Here is a 15,642-nt window from a genome sequence, read left to right as displayed (position 1 = left end):
TGATTTGATATATTTTATTAGCTCATTTTTAAGACATGTAAAGATTCAAACAAGTTCAAAGTCCAAACAAGATGAACATGTGTTTGGTTTAATCATTTGAGTATCATTTGTATTTCAAAGTCTCATACATGTTGTTAATTATGGTTATTTATATTGAATTTATGTGGAAGTATTAAACCACACCTGTCAAGATGAATCACAGTACCCGGATGACTGTGTATTATTAGTTTTGGGGGGTGATTATTGGGAAATAATCAATTATTGGCCAATCAGAATCAATAATTCCAGACTGCTGTGTAATAAAAACAGATTAATTAAAGACCCCCTTTTATAGATTTGCATTTTTTATCTCTAGTTTGAGTGTAACAATGCAGTTTGAGCATAAGAAAGATCTGCAAAGTTACAAGCTCAAAGTCCAATCTAAAGGAAGATATTCTCGTTTAACAGGAGGCATTTTCGGAGACTGCCAGAACAGGGTTCCTGCGGGGTCATTATCATTATTAAAATCATTATTTTTTAAAGAGGATACAAATGTAGGCTATTATAATCCATGCAATTCATGCCATAAGCTATATTTCAGGTGTTGTGATCTGACTGTATACTCTAGGTTTGGCGAGAAACAAACCTTAAATGCAGTTTTTTATAAGCAAAAATCTTTTCTGTGTTAATTTAACCCACTAACCCGTGGCTTACATGAGCATTTGGCAGGTTCTGAAGGACCCAGAAGCAAAAAAATCAACACTGCTTTATTGAAAATCAACTTAAACAGTCGGGCCGTCGAGTCCCGAGCCACCAACAAGAAGTCAACTTTAGTGTTACACAGTTTTCACTTGCAGCATATGCAGCCTACAAATGCGACCTCTGGAGGCTACAGCCTTCGGATTTAGAAACGGCCTTGTTAGCAACACACAACAAACCACAAATAGCCTTTTAATGGTAAATTTCATTTTCATTTAATTATTGTGTAATAAGAGTGGCAAATAAATGCGATGGCGGTATAGCGCATATTTATGCATATAACGTTTGGGTGGAAAAAGTGTAAAACATGTTAACAAGGCACATATCAGCAGCTGACCATACTGAACTTCCCATATTAGTGGATTTTATTTGTAAAAAAAACAAAGATATAATAAAAATATAATGTTTTGAGAATTTCTGAGATCATTGTGTCGCGTTGGTCTTAAATTTCACTCATAATGTTCTTAAAAAGGTCTTAAAAAGTCTTAAATTTGACTTGGTGAAACCTGCAGCAACCCTGCAGAACAGTTGTAGTTCAATTACTTCCGTAACCCATCTGGGCCCATATTCACAGACCATACTAAGTTTAAAAGTAGCTCCTAACTTGCTGATTTATGGGAAACTCTTAAAAATAAGCCTCGGCGCGAAGTTGCTCGTGATCAAACAACATTGTGTTAGGCGGCGTCAAACGGAACCTGCGCGTTTGCACATTAGGCTTCACAGATGGTGTGCTAAGGACGTCGGCAATTAGATGGTAAGCTGTTTTAAACAACTTTGGTGAAGAAATGTGGATGTTAACTTCAGGTGTGCTCGACTTTTAAGCAACATGTGTGTGGAAACGTCCGTAAACAGTCTGGGGGAAACCGCGTCACCTGTATAAAAAACTTTCTGATTGGCCCGATCTGTCAGCACGGTCTGACGTCGTCCGTTCTAAATGCCGGTAATGCTATTTTCGTTCACACACAGCGGTTACCGGTAAATTACCGTTAATCTTACAACCTGTCTTACTGGTAAATTGGGAGCACTGATTTACCGGAAAGGTTCTGTTCACACATGACATGTTAACTGCAATTTACCAGTAAATTACCAGTAAAGACTGTATGTGTGAAAGGGACTATAATGTGTGTGTCCATCCTAATTATAGTTAATTAGTAATTAGTGTTAAAAAGTTATAGTTTTATGTGACTTAAGCTCAAGTTTCACATTAAATGTAATTACTACTCTTAATGTAAAATCCAGTTTTAAAATACTCTTTGAAACTTGGTGGTGTGCCATGGGATTTTTAAAAAATCTGTGCTGTGAAAAGAAAGGTTGGGAAACACTGATCTACTTCAATGAAATTTTTCTTGGGGAGGACACACCCACATTTTATTTGCTTCCAACGCCCACAGGTAGCACCTTTTTAAGAGTGTGGGCATATCTGACAATGTCTTATGAAATGCAGACATGTAAGAGGCTGTAAATTAGATGAACATTTACTTGTTTAATTATTCTTACATTCTACAATGTTTATTTTAATACAGTATGGTGACACTTTTATTTTAAAAATCTTTAATATGTCATCATGATACTTCGCTCTACAATATTTAATCATTTTTAAATATTAAATCAGTCAGGGAGACCCATCCCCTATTAGCCAATCACTGTTGCCATAGTTAGTAATCTTGATGACATCATCCATAGCAACAAGGTCAACCCCGCTATATAGCTAAAGGGGGTATTCCATGTATTCTGACTTATTAACACAGTTAAAAAATTGGATTCTGAACATGGATGTTTGACGGATTTCAGTGCTGAATGTACTTGATCTGGGTTCGTACAAGTTTACAGAAGACAGAACATAGCAGCAAATAATAATAGAAAAAACCCATAAAGAATTTACAACATTTATTGTCAAGTATGCCAATTGATATGTTCTGTTTAGAGACAGATGGCATTCCAGTTTACTTTGTTAAGCTGTTGTTTTAAATGTTTTAGGTATTTTTCTTTTTATAATTTTGTTGATTATAATTGGGGTTTGGGATTCAGGTTGATATGTTTTGGATTGTAAAGTCAGTTACTGAGGTGATTTCTCTCTGGACTCAACTCTTTAAGGCAGGGTTGGGGAACTCTGGGCTACTGTCCTACAGAGGTTAGTTTCAATCAAACACATCTGCATTTCATTACCAAGTAATCCTGAAGACTTCGGTTTGATTTTCAGGTGGTTTAATTAGGGTTGAAACTAAACTCTGTAGGACAGTGGCCCTCCAGGACCAGGGTTCCCCACCCCTCCTTTAAGGTTTTGTAATGGAGAGCATGTGTATCGCTACTTTTTAGGTGAGCAAGGAATATAATGGGTTTTTTATTTGAATTATAAGGGGGTACAGTACAGTCCTTATTCTGCTCTGCAGGCGTTGTTTGGGTGTTTTGGGTGGTGTGATCTTTTTAAATATCTCTTTACATATGTCTCTATAGCAGTGGTTCTCAAATTGGGGGATTTCCTTCAAACCAGTTAAGAACAAACCCTTACATTTAAACCCCACCCCGCAGCCATGACTTACGTGTCTAGCTCAATTTAATTTGTTAACTCTGTTACAAAGCCACCTGAGAAGTGTAGAAATCACACCATGACCGTTGGACCATAGCTGAGATAAGCCAGTCGATTGTTTTAATATCATTTTATTATCATAAGTAAAGCGCTGCTTCAAGTTGAACACATCTAAAGTCTTTTGAATTGAAGGCTTAGACTGCAGGGTAATGAGTCATATTGTTTGCTTGACTGAACTGAATAATGAAGAATAACCTAAAGAGAGTATTTTTTATGTTTTTATTGTGTTTGCAGATTTTTGTTCTGTACAGTACACAAGCGTAGTTTTCTCAGCCTTAAATTCTTCATTTGTTTGTGTTTTATAGCTGATATGTGCATAGTTTTATTCCTTTTAATGCACACGTTTTTCATTTGTAAGTTGTAAATTGCATGTGCAACAATTCCTTTGTGTATCTTTTTGGTATTTTGGGTATTATACTAAAATTAGTTTGTTTCAACATGGTGTGGCTGATCAGCGCTGCGATGTAGTTGGCCAATGAAATTGAGGCAGAAACTTTCAACTTTCCTGTTGTTGTTGAACTTGAACTTGTTTAAATATCCAAATCATTAGATTTTTTATGCTTAGTTGTTGTTGGACCTCACTGTTTAAAAAAAAACACATTATCATTACCTTTAATTGAGATAATATCCCAGCCTGTAAGAAGCTTTCTCATGTAATTAGTTGTAGTAATTTAATACAGTTGGTGGTTGTTTGTAATTATTAGTGTGCAGCTTCCTCACAATGCATAACTCAGATCTGATTCAGCTCGTTATTTTTCATTTCAGCTTAGTGATCTCTTCTACACATTTTCCTGTGTTTCACTTGAGTAAATCGGTGAAGTTGGAGTTTCCACAAAGAATGATCAAAGATTCAAAAAGAAAATGTCTGATGTGTCAGTGTGAGTTATTATATTATACTGAATCACCTACATTTTATACAAACTACAGTATGTTATGAGTCTGCATGTTGATTTATAAAGGATTATAAATTCACATCTGACTATAAACATTGATTATTTGTCATTAGTAAACTATAAACTGATTTCAACACTGAAGAATAAATTATGATCAGTCAGCGTATCAGTTGGTTTTGTGTGTTTATGATATAAAGAGTGAAACCTATATAAGAATAATGTCATGATTTTTAGCTGAAGCAATATCAAAAAGTCAGTTGTTGAAATTAATATTTAAATAAAATTTTCCAATCCAATTAGCTAACACAAATGTAAGAGCAGAGGAAAACTTGCGTAAAACTCATTTATGGAGAATTATAAAACTTTATTTTACACATAATGTTATTGTATTTAAAAACATAATGGAGTTTACTGTAGCTTACATATTATCAATAGAAAAACAGGGATTTCATATTTATTTTCTTATTTATACAGTAGTTCTCAGCTTTTTATACATGTTTTACTTAATGTTTTATATTCTGGATGTGAATTCATTTGTTGTAATGAACAGGTGAGATGATCAGAGGAGCTGAATTTTTACCTTTATCATTAAAACATGGACTGAATAATGGAAAGAGTTTCTCAGTGAAAGTTTGATCAGTGAAAGAGTAGATATGAGACCTGGACTCTACATCATAAAAACAAACCAAACCCTCCTCATAATCCACAAACACCCCGACCTTCTGTGGTTTCACTTTCAGACACAGAGAGACAGAGGGTTCATCAAGAGCTTCATATTCCTTCTCATTCCTCAGAATCACAGTCCAGAATCCATTCTGAGGAGTCGCTGCGATGAATCCCTTTCTGTTAATAGATTCTCTGACCACTCCTAAAAACCATTCAGTTTTGTCCTTCACCTGAACCTCAAAATAAAATCTCCCTGAGGTGAATCCCTCTTTTCCCAGAACACAGACATACTCATCAAATCTCTCTGGATTATCTGGGAGTTTATGTTGAATGTCTCCATGTCTCACTTGTTTTCTATCTTCAGACAGGATGAGTTCTGGATGAGCTGTATCAGGATCCAGAGTCACATCCACTGAGAGAGAGATGAGAGAATATGAATGACAATATAAAGATGTTGATGTGTTTATAATAGTAGAGATGAGTTTGTGTATGTAAAGTATTATTGTTAGTAAATGTGAGAGAAGAGTGTAGATCACACATTGTACCTGCATACTGCTGCATCTTCATCAACACTGTCAAGACAAATCACAATAAAACATCAGCAAGAGTTTAGAGAAGAAACTTAAAAACATTGACAGATAACAAGAATCTGTAACTATATTTCTGTAACAGATGATATGTGAATTATTATCAGTATATTTAGACTTGTAGAAGATGATTTTTAAAACACAGTTTTTTGTCTAGTTTGTGTACTTATCCTTTAAAAGTGGTCATACTGTGGAGGAGAGTGGGGTTGAAAGTAACAAAGTGATTTTCTCAGAGCTCTGATTATTTTTGCATTTCAAGCTATGACAGCACGTTCAGCAGGTAACCTCGATAGGGCTGCTAAATATCTCGTGATTTTGTCATCTTTTACTGCTGTCATGATTTATGATGAGGAGAACCCAGATTCAGATGTTTTCACACAAAACTTTATTCACAGTAACATAAAGGACCGCGATGGGGCAAAACCACTGACAAAGCAGTAAATGATGAGGGTGCAGGTCACATGAATGAAACAATAACAGAATAATTGATAAGGAGACAAAGGAGTGGGGTCAGGAGACGAGACAGGGAAGCACACAGCACAAACAAAAACAATGTGCTACCACACAAAACACGTGGGACTGTCATAATCCTGCCACAAGGAGCAAAAACTATGACATGAAGGCCGGACCATGAAAATCACAGTAAGGTTTGGAAAGCTTTTTTCAATCATGAAAAGTAAATTACTGAAGCTGTCATTTTTTAAGTTGTGTTTCTGGTTTCATGTCTTACAGTACTGATCAATCTACAGGTTATTTAGTGCTGTAACACATCCTAAAATTTGATGTAAATGTCAGGGTAACACTTGTTACTTTTGTCCTGCTGCTAATGTTGCGCATTATGTTGGAAATGTATATTGTGCTAATTTCATTTCATTTTCGTACTGTTCATGCTGTTGAAAAGAGGTTTTATTCTCAACAATTCAAGTTTGTACTGTCAGGTTGCTTTTGAAACATTTGACGAAACAAAAATTTACAATGAAAATGTAATTTCATTATTTTTTGCAAAGATAAATGACAAAATATATTTGCAGTTACATATTAATGAGGTCATAGTCATGTATATTTACTAAAAACAAGTGTAACACAAAAATAGTTTATTTTACTGTTGTGTTACTTTCGACGCCGTCAGCTGGGACAAAAGTTACACAACAGTACAATATTTTTTGTGTTTTTTTATCAGATATACGTGACTTTGACCTTGTTAATATGTAACTGCAAACATATTTTGTGTGCAAAACATGCAACTTATGTTCAAAGTGAAATTATACTGAAGTCGTTCTACATTTCTACAAAACAATGTCTCTGTCTAAAACAATATCTTTGAAAATTATGTTTTATTCTGAAAAATTGTACTTTTGCCCACACTCTACTCTTCATGCAGATTCTGTTTTGTCTGGTTTTTTTTTGTCATTTCTTTAAAACTTTATGCACATTTCTGGAGGGCATAGTTGAATGAGGAAAATATAAAAAAGATGGTTGGGAAGAAAAATTTATTAATATTTTGTGTTCTCCTAAAGAATCAACAGTTTACTGTTTTAGAGTTCACAAACTTAATAAATAATCTAAATTATCACTGATCTTGATGAACTAATATTTACCAGTTTGTGTGAGTTTCTCATTGAGAGTCTCCTGTAGTTGAGTCAGAGCTCTCCTCAGAGTCTCCACACTCACATGAGTCTTCATACTGATCTCAGACCAGTTCTTCATGTCTCGAGCTCCGTACAGGGATGATGGGTCAATCTTTAAGAGAAGAGAGTGAGAGAGAGACTTGACTTTTAGGTCTTTCAGTAATTCAGTAAAAACACAAAAGACCTATACTGCCCTACAAAGGCTAAGTGCAGTAACTACGCAAACACTGAAACTGAGAAAAATGCACTTAAAGTTTTTTACACCAACCAGTCAAACATGTTACTGCAATTTTGGCACACACTTTTCTGTAGAATGGGACAAAATTGAATTTCAACCCTTAACTCAATTTTGACCAAATGCGTAGTTACTGCGCTGCGGCTTTGTAGGGCAGCATATTTCTTCAAGATTAAAAAAAATTCAAAAATACAGTTTTCACATAAATATATACATAATGAATACAAAAAATAAAAAATAAATAAATAATTCTCCCCACACATGATAAAATAATTGACATCATTAATGAGGCTATAATAAGCATATTTCATCATTAATCTTTTCTTAATGAAACTTCTCAACATCATGACAGCATCTCCTTTGTTTTTCTTGAACACCAGATTGCCAACTCAGCTGTACCATACAAGTAATTTAATAAAAAACACTTTAGATTTATATTTTACTGAGTATTTAGGACCAAACAATCATCAACTAAATCCGAAACAACATACTGTTATACTATATAGTAGGCAAAAAGCAGTAGGCGAACGAATAGTATGTCCGAAACCTCAGTATATGTAAAAGGGTAGGCAAGAATTACCAGGATTTTGGACTATTTCTCGCGAGATTCAGAGGCACGTGTTCTTAAGTATCGTCCGAAACCGCCTACTTGCTAGAAATGTAGAAGGGGAAACAGTATATGAACAGAGTAGTATGTCCGAATCCTTAGTATTCATAAAATAAGTAGGCGAGAAATCCCCGGATACCCTACTGAGTCCACCCAGATTTGGAAACAAGCATCGGATGGACAATTCTATCCCAGCTTTCCCATGATGCCACGGGAAAGCAAAGCAATCGACCAGAGACCAGCCAATCGGGTGATTTCGATACGTTACACAGGGCTGTTCCTCAGCACCCTGACTTCACGCACAGACCGGCCAGGATATACCACAAAGTGCTCAACTGATTCATGAAAATAAAGCTGCAGAATTGTCACAGCTGTATTGAGATGACAGTAAATATGTGATAGTTTGTTAGAAAATACATTTGAATAAAGTTTTGTTTCATATGGTATTCACTTCAATACGTTTTCATTTATTGTGATAGTTTTATTCTTTCATTTTTTTTATTCATGTTTCCAATTGTTTTAAATAAAAAAAGAGCATCATTGCTTCACTAAAGTGTAATCACTTGTCATCTGACAATACACATTAAATTACAGTCTGCTTGTTTTACTTATTTTTGTCCACTACAAAATTATGTGTAATAATATACTCTCGCGGTATTGGTGATGTCGTCCTCCTGTCGGTTCTTGTTAGGCATGAACCCTAACAAGGCTACTATGTCATAGGTGACATGATAATGTCAACATGGCGGATGCTGTCCATACTAACGCAAACGTACGTACTGACTTAGCGCTCGTTAAGTAAGTACTCAGTGAAATTTAGTACTTACTTAGTAAATATGCGATTTCGGATTCAGCCATCATCTTTACAACTGTCTACAGTTATTTCTGACAAATCATCCATATCTTCACTTTGCCCATCATGCATCTCATTTTCCTGTACTGCATCACAATATTTTCAGAAGAGATTTGCCTTAGCTCATTAATAGTGTCTGTCTTATCAGGTCATTGCAGTGTATTTTTTGTCACAATCAACAGGGTAATTTCTCGGTGCCGTCAGCGGTGTAATAGGCACAAACGTTTCATTAATCCATATTCCGCTTTCAATCAAGTTTTTCACCTGATTTTCAATTTTCCAAAAAAAGACTACTGCCTTGTTCATTCTTGAAGCCGAACTAATGTTCTCATGGACAAATTTAGCTCCTACAGCAAGGAGAACATCCTCAATAGAAGTATTTGCCTCTGGTATACACATGAATCCATTCCAGAGGATAAGTGGCGACGTTCCCCTGCGGGGGTACTTTAGGCGTCATATTGCCTCACACCACGCAATATAAGAGTGAAACTTTCCCTAATAACAAAAAGTGTTAAAAAAGAAATAATAAAACTAAAAAACAGATGTTAAAAGAACCCTTGAAAAAAACAAGTTGAGAAATAACCAAACGGAGCTCTCCCACACGTGTCTCTCATTCACTCCCAGCATCCACTCAGAGAGAGAGAGAGATAGAGAGAGATAGAGATTGACCTGTATGAGATGAAGATGATCTTCACTATGTGTGATCTTCTCCAGTTCACTGTCTCTCATCTTCAGCTCAGTGATCTCCTGCTCCAGATCTTTAATAAGATCTTCATCCTGTTTCTCTTCTGCTTTCTGTTCCTCCTCCATCATCTCCAGCAGCTCAGTCTGACATCTCTCAATGGATCTGATCAGATCACTGAAGAGCTCAACACTCGCTGCTTTCTCCTGCTCTCTGCTTCTCTGAGAAATCAGTTTTTCATTAAAATTCATCACCTTTATTTATAAGACAAATCAAAACATTATTATCCATCAAATATTTCACATCTCCAACTCACTTTTCTGAGTTCTGCTGAGTGTTTGATGTCTTGAATCTTCTTGATTCTCTTCTGGATCATCTGCTGAATGTCTGTCTGTGTCTTCATCAGTTGAGTCTATAGACAGACACATTTAATCATCTTCTGACAAAAGATCATGTTGTTTGAATATGTATAACAGATGAATAAAGCATGTATTAATGTTGTTATGAACTCGTACCTTCTTCTCTTTACTCTCCTCCTCTAGAGGAACAGTGTTGTGATTCTTGTGATCTCCATCAGTACAAAACACACAAACACATGTCTGATCATCTCTACAGAAGAGCTCCAGAGGTCTCTCATGTTTCTCACATATATAGTCCTTTATATTCTCCACAGGATCCAGCAGTTTGTGTTTCTTTAAATTAATTTTCTCATGAAGGTCCAGATGAGTTTTACAATAAGATGCCTGACATGTTAGGCAGGACTTTAGGGCTTTTAGTTTTCTTTCATCACATATGTCACAGAGGACTTCAGATTTTCTCAGACTGAACTTTTCCTTAAAGATCAGCGTGACCTCTCTAAGTGTTGTGTTGATGTTGAGTTCTGGTCTTTTGCTGAATGTTTCTTTACAGTATGGACAGCTGTAGATCTGACTGTTGTCCCAGCACTGTTTTAGACAGATCCTGCAGAAGTTGTGTCCACATGGAGTGCTGACTGGATCACTGAACACATCCATACACACACAACACTGAAGCTCTTTAGATAGAGAAACACTGGAGGATGACAGATCTGAAAAACACAGAGAGAAATCACCAACATTTATCAATGACAGTTTATGTTTCTAATCATAAGATAACGATAAGATTTCATATAATAAATAATGTGCTTTGGGTTGTTTGATTACATGGAGGTGGACTCATACTCTTTCTTCTGGTCCGTCTTGGTTTTGGTGATGTTGGTGAAGATTCTGCCATTGTTTGTCTTCTCTTTAAAGCTTTTCAGAAAACAATCACAACACAAATCGCATTTTACAGCGTTTAGGTTTTTCTGTCTTCAGTTTACATACTCTACTTCCTGGTTCACTTTGAGTCGTGTTACTCAGTGACAACAAACACTAAACTTTAATTTACTTTACTATGATTTACTATCATTTACATATGACATATGATTTACTAATACCATACTAAAATTTTACTGTAGATTAAAATAGTTCAACTAGGTTAACTAGTTAATTAATCAGACTTTGTCTAATGTGTTCTAGTTAGACATAAACCCTACTGAACCAGAACACTAACATTAGAAACTTGTTCAGAGAAATTTCTTATATATTTTCCTCATGTTACCTGTGAATGAGTATCAGATGTGTTCATGTACGTCTTTAAAAGTCTTAAATATCTTCTTTCCTGAAGAGATAAAGAGTAAAAAAGATAAAGACTGTAGATCATCAGTTTAGTTTCACTGTCACACCTGTGCTGATGTCATAGCTCCTCCCTCTTATATATGTAGCTGATCTGTATGGTGTGTGTTTATATACAGCTTCAATGTAGGTTATATAAAAAAATTTATTTATAGATTGATCCATTTATTCCCCAGGTTAAAGACACATCAGATTCATATGTGTCAGAGTCATGTCTTGTGTTTCTCTGTCTCATGCTCTTATTTTGAAGTTATGTCTTTGCCATCCAACTCTGTAGTTCTTTGTAGTTCTTTTGTTCATTGGTCCTCATGTTGAATGTTTCTCAGGTGTGTCTTGTTATCTTGTTCACCCATGTGTATATATTGCTCTTGTGTTTCAGTTGTCTTTTTTTAGTCGTTGTTTGTGGATTCTATGGTTTGGATTTATGTATGTGTATGTCTGTTATATGGGTGCACACAAAATCAGATTAAAAATGAGATCGAGACTTGAAATAAGATAAAGTGCATGAAGCTGTATAGAGCCACCCATTGGCCCAACAACAGTATCTAATGGTGTGAGCGAAGGTAGTGATGGGGAAATGAAGCCTCGAATGAAGCACTGATACTTCCCTTACTGTTTCAAACCATGATTCGAAGCCTCATAGAGGGTGTCGAAAACAGCACCATCTTGTGGTTAATAAAACATATAGCAGTCGGTTCTGAAAGAAGCTCCGTCTGTGATTAGACCAAAGGCACGAGACCGCAGGCCGATAGAGGAGTAAATCACAGCCGTGATGATATAGAGCTACAATATATCACACGACTCGAGCAATATCGAGAGTGATATTGCTTTTTTTCAACAGTTTGAAATAAATGGCACACGTTTGAAAAAGAAAACTAGAAAACAACAACAGAGCCTTTTTTTAATTACAGTAAGTTACTTGCAGTGGCAATCAGTGACTTCTTTTTAGATGTAAAGCTCGTCACAACATTTAGGCATTGTGTGTGGTTTCTCATTTCAAAATATGTGCTTCGCGCATCATGTGAACCATGTGCTTTATGTGTCTTGTCAAGTTAAGCGCCTGCTGCACACGCATGCTAAAGGGTTTATGATAAAAGAAACGCTGGTTTTTGCCAGACTTCTTAGGTATTCCTCTACTTGATGACACCAGGCTTTATATGCTCATCTGTTGCTATCTATTTGCTTTATTCTTAGGATATAAATTAATATTTTTTTGGCACTTAAAACATTAAAGTTTTTTTTCCATTTAAGTTACTTTTTGCAATTAAAGTGTTATATGGCCCAACTCATCTAGGAATCGTATAGTAATTGTTTTTAATGCTTAAGTTGAAGCCTCCATAATAATAAAACATTACACCTAATGTTTTCCTATATTAGTTTGCAGCAAAAAGTGTGTACATGTGTTGTGAGCAATACCTTTGAACAAACACTAATGTTGTGGCTGCTTCCACTTGATATGCAATATTAAATAAATGAAATTAGAAAACAAGACAGCAAAGGCTATTGAGAATCCTGGCATGGGAGATGAATGTGGTATTACAACATGGCCCTCTATAGACAGCATCAACTTATTTGCCAACAAAACAGTGTCTCCTGCAATAATCAAACATAAAACAATGATTCAGTCATTTCTGTTGAAACTTTTATTTATTGTCCTGTGGGAAACTGAAAAGGGTGCTAATGTCATCTTTTAAATGGCACTTTATATGGAAAACAGCACTTCAACAGGAGGCCTGCTTTTATTCGCTTTGCCCACTATGCCAAGACTACTTTTATTTCATTAAAGCTTTACCAACCACAATGAGCATTGGATTGATGGGAATGGGGAGCTGGGCCTCAGCATCAGCAGGAATTGTAGTTGTCTACAAAAATTAGATGAACAAAGAAATAAACACTAAGGGCCCTATCTTGCACCCAGCGCAATTGACTTTGTCAGTGACACATGTATCATTCGTATTTTGCATCGGCGCACAGCGGGTTTTTCCCTCCACAGTCGCACGTCGGCAAACTAGGTAATGAACTTGTGCTCCCTGGGCGGTTCAGTGCAAAAAAGGAGGTGTGTTCCGGCGTAAACCATCCCTGATGCTATTTGCAGTTTCAAAAAACAATTGCACCACTGACCAAAAAAAAAAAAAGTTTAAAGTGGTTCATTATGCTATTTTAAGGGCGCATGCTCGACCATAATGTATAGCGTGCACAACGCGCACACAGTTTGCTTATCTAATCTACACAGATGCAACAGTTATTTTTGCAAATCATAAATTGTTACAATTAAAAAAATTAACACATGAGATAAGGGAAATCATTGTGTTGAGCATTGTGGTGATAGTTTTTATTTATTGTGTGGCTGCGTTAAAAAATTCTCATGCAAATAACGATTAAAATATTTTCATAAGTTTGTTGTGTGGCTGTATTACGTTTATTTTATGTAAATAATAATTAAAAAGTTTTTATAAGAAACCTTAATGTATATGAACTTGATTTGTAAGTGTACTTTAGGGTTGGACCTTGCTTGCATTTCTTGGCTGTGGGTGAGGGTGGACGCAGCGATGTCCTCTGCTGGCGTCAGGTCATGTGTAGAGGCAGATCCACCTCCCGTTACACGGCGTGCTCGATTTATGCTGGCAAGTTTGGGATTCCCTCGTCTTCTGACATCATTGTAGCGATTGGTGCAACGATGGGGATGCCAGCTGATGAGACAATTGTGGCTATTTCCTCTCACGCCTGTTTAATCGACGCTGATTTGGGCGGGTTTCTCCCATCCCCATACAAAACAACTTCTCTGTCTTTGACTGCTCTTACAAGAACGTGGGTCTCCTCGGCTGTGAACCGCTCCTGGCGTGCGCCTGGTAAATCCGTCATAATAATAGCAACCCGCCATGGAACTTGCGCCCTTGCGTTTAAAGGGAATGTTGGATAGCGTTCTGATTAGTTTATGTGACGTTACGCCCAAACCACACCTATGAATAATGAACCTACTTCAGATCAACCCCTTATTGATTTGCGCCCGGCGCAAGAGTTATTTCTCCTTCCGGGAAAATAGCAACAGCGCCCAAGATCCGCCCACAAAGTCACTTGCGCTTTTCGCTTCACACTTGCGTTTCAGATCGTTAAAATAGGGCCCCAAGTCTTTAAAAAGCAATTACACTCAAGCATAAGCTTGTCAGAGCTGTGTGTTCACAAAACACCTTTTACAAAAGTGATTCGCAAACTGGGGGCTGTGAACAGATTATGCTAGACAGACCAGAATTTTATAACATTTTTTGGAAATATATCATTTTATAATATATTCTGAGCTACATTGAATATTTTTAAATGGTTTGATTTAATTAATGTCACAAGGTGACGATCTTTTTTTCTTTGGGGCGGAACCAAAATTATGGAAGTTTGGTTCCGCCCGGAAGTGTTTCCGCCCGGACCGGAAAAGACGAACACTGGACTTCCGGTAAGCGCCGCAACGGGAAAATCGGCGTATTCGATGCACCTGTGCCTAGTTGGGAACAGCGGCTAGTGATTGGAAGATACGCTGAACAAGGCAGTACTTAAGGCCAAGTTTATTCACAGTCTGGAGACCTTTTGGGTGTGTGTGGAAGCGCTGTGTTGTGGCCGCTGGTGCGCTGTTTGTGGCTGTCTAACTCTCTCTCTCTCTCAGGCTGGAACTGTTGATTGGGAAGTCATCGCGAACCTTAAAGGTTGTGAGGAGAACGAACACATGACGGATTGAGACGAATTGAAATAGGGTATTTAAAAGGGCATCGCTGTGAGTACCTAGATCTAGCTTAAAGTATCTTGTGTATTGTGCTTGCTTTTGTTAACTCCGTCCAGGAGAAGGAGGACTGCACTACCCCTAACAGAGCATGGTGGGTGAGCCGAGGAAATACTTACCGAAGCAGACACAACAACGACACCACTAGCTGGGCCGCATATTTCCATCGCCAAATCTGAACTAAGCGAAATGAAGGAAGACGGGCGTCTTTTTCGTACACTTGGAGTGGTGGGTGAGTCTTTGTGCTGTGGAAACCTTTATTTTTGACGTGGTGCTGTATATTGCTGTGGGTTGCTGTGTATTGCTATGTGTCTTGTCAGATCAACCCCCGCCTTCACGCACTTCGTCGAGGGAAGACAAAGAGGCTGCTGGCTTTAGCTCAGTTCAGTACAGCATACGTTGTGAGCGTGCTTCGGGCCTTCAGAAATAGTACGGTGCCCAGAAACGATTTTCCCCCGTCTAGACCTCGGGCGGATGTGAAGAGTGGCGGTGAAGAGCCGAGGAAACAGCAGAGGTGTGAGTACGATTTGGGGCTATTATTATTGACGTTTTCGATTGCATAAACATTGTTGTTGCAGAGAGAGAGGTGACGTAATTCCATCGTCCCGTGGCCTCTACAAAGGGGCGCCCCTGTCCAGAGCTCGAATGCCTGACGGTAACGAGGAAAGGGCAGAGCTCGGCCCGGTGAGACGTTGGGATATTCCAC

At 37.3% G+C, this 15,642-nt stretch overlaps 2 protein-coding genes across 2 annotated transcripts in view; both read right to left on the bottom strand.

Annotated features, from left to right (window-relative positions):
• The window catches only part of LOC129418653 (E3 ubiquitin-protein ligase TRIM39-like), a 99,860-nt gene that overhangs the window by 25,769 nt on the left and 58,449 nt on the right, over positions 1-15,642 (bottom strand). The window lies entirely within an intron of this gene.
• On the bottom strand, positions 4,270-11,224 carry LOC129418182 (E3 ubiquitin-protein ligase TRIM39-like). Its single transcript, XM_073859889.1, has 8 exons — positions 11,097-11,224; positions 10,658-10,747; positions 9,992-10,542; positions 9,793-9,888; positions 9,464-9,697; positions 7,070-7,211; positions 5,430-5,456; positions 4,270-5,296 (listed from the first exon to the last, which is right to left on the bottom strand). The coding sequence occupies exons 2-8, from the start codon at positions 10,725-10,727 to the stop codon at positions 4,749-4,751; spliced, it is 1,668 nt and encodes a 555-aa protein (XP_073715990.1). The 5' UTR covers positions 10,728-10,747; positions 11,097-11,224; the 3' UTR covers positions 4,270-4,748.

Source organism: Misgurnus anguillicaudatus, chromosome 21, assembly GCF_027580225.2.
Source record: "Misgurnus anguillicaudatus chromosome 21, ASM2758022v2, whole genome shotgun sequence".
NCBI classification, from domain to species: domain Eukaryota; kingdom Metazoa; phylum Chordata; class Actinopteri; order Cypriniformes; family Cobitidae; genus Misgurnus; species Misgurnus anguillicaudatus.
The sequence above is the reverse complement of the archived record's forward strand: the minus strand, read 5'-3'. Positions and strand labels throughout refer to the sequence as shown.

Coding starts and splice junctions, on each gene's coding strand:
- LOC129418182 (XM_073859889.1), bottom strand. CDS start 10,727: ATGGCAGAATCTTCACCAACATCACCAAAACCAAGACGGACCAGAAGA. Junction 10,543..10,657: donor GAGTATGAGTCCACCTCCAT/GTAATCAAACAA, acceptor TGTGTTTTTCAG/ATCTGTCATCCTCCAGTGTT. Junction 7,212..9,463: donor ATCATCTTCATCTCATACAG/GTCAATCTCTAT, acceptor CTTCTCTTAAAG/ATTGACCCATCATCCCTGTA.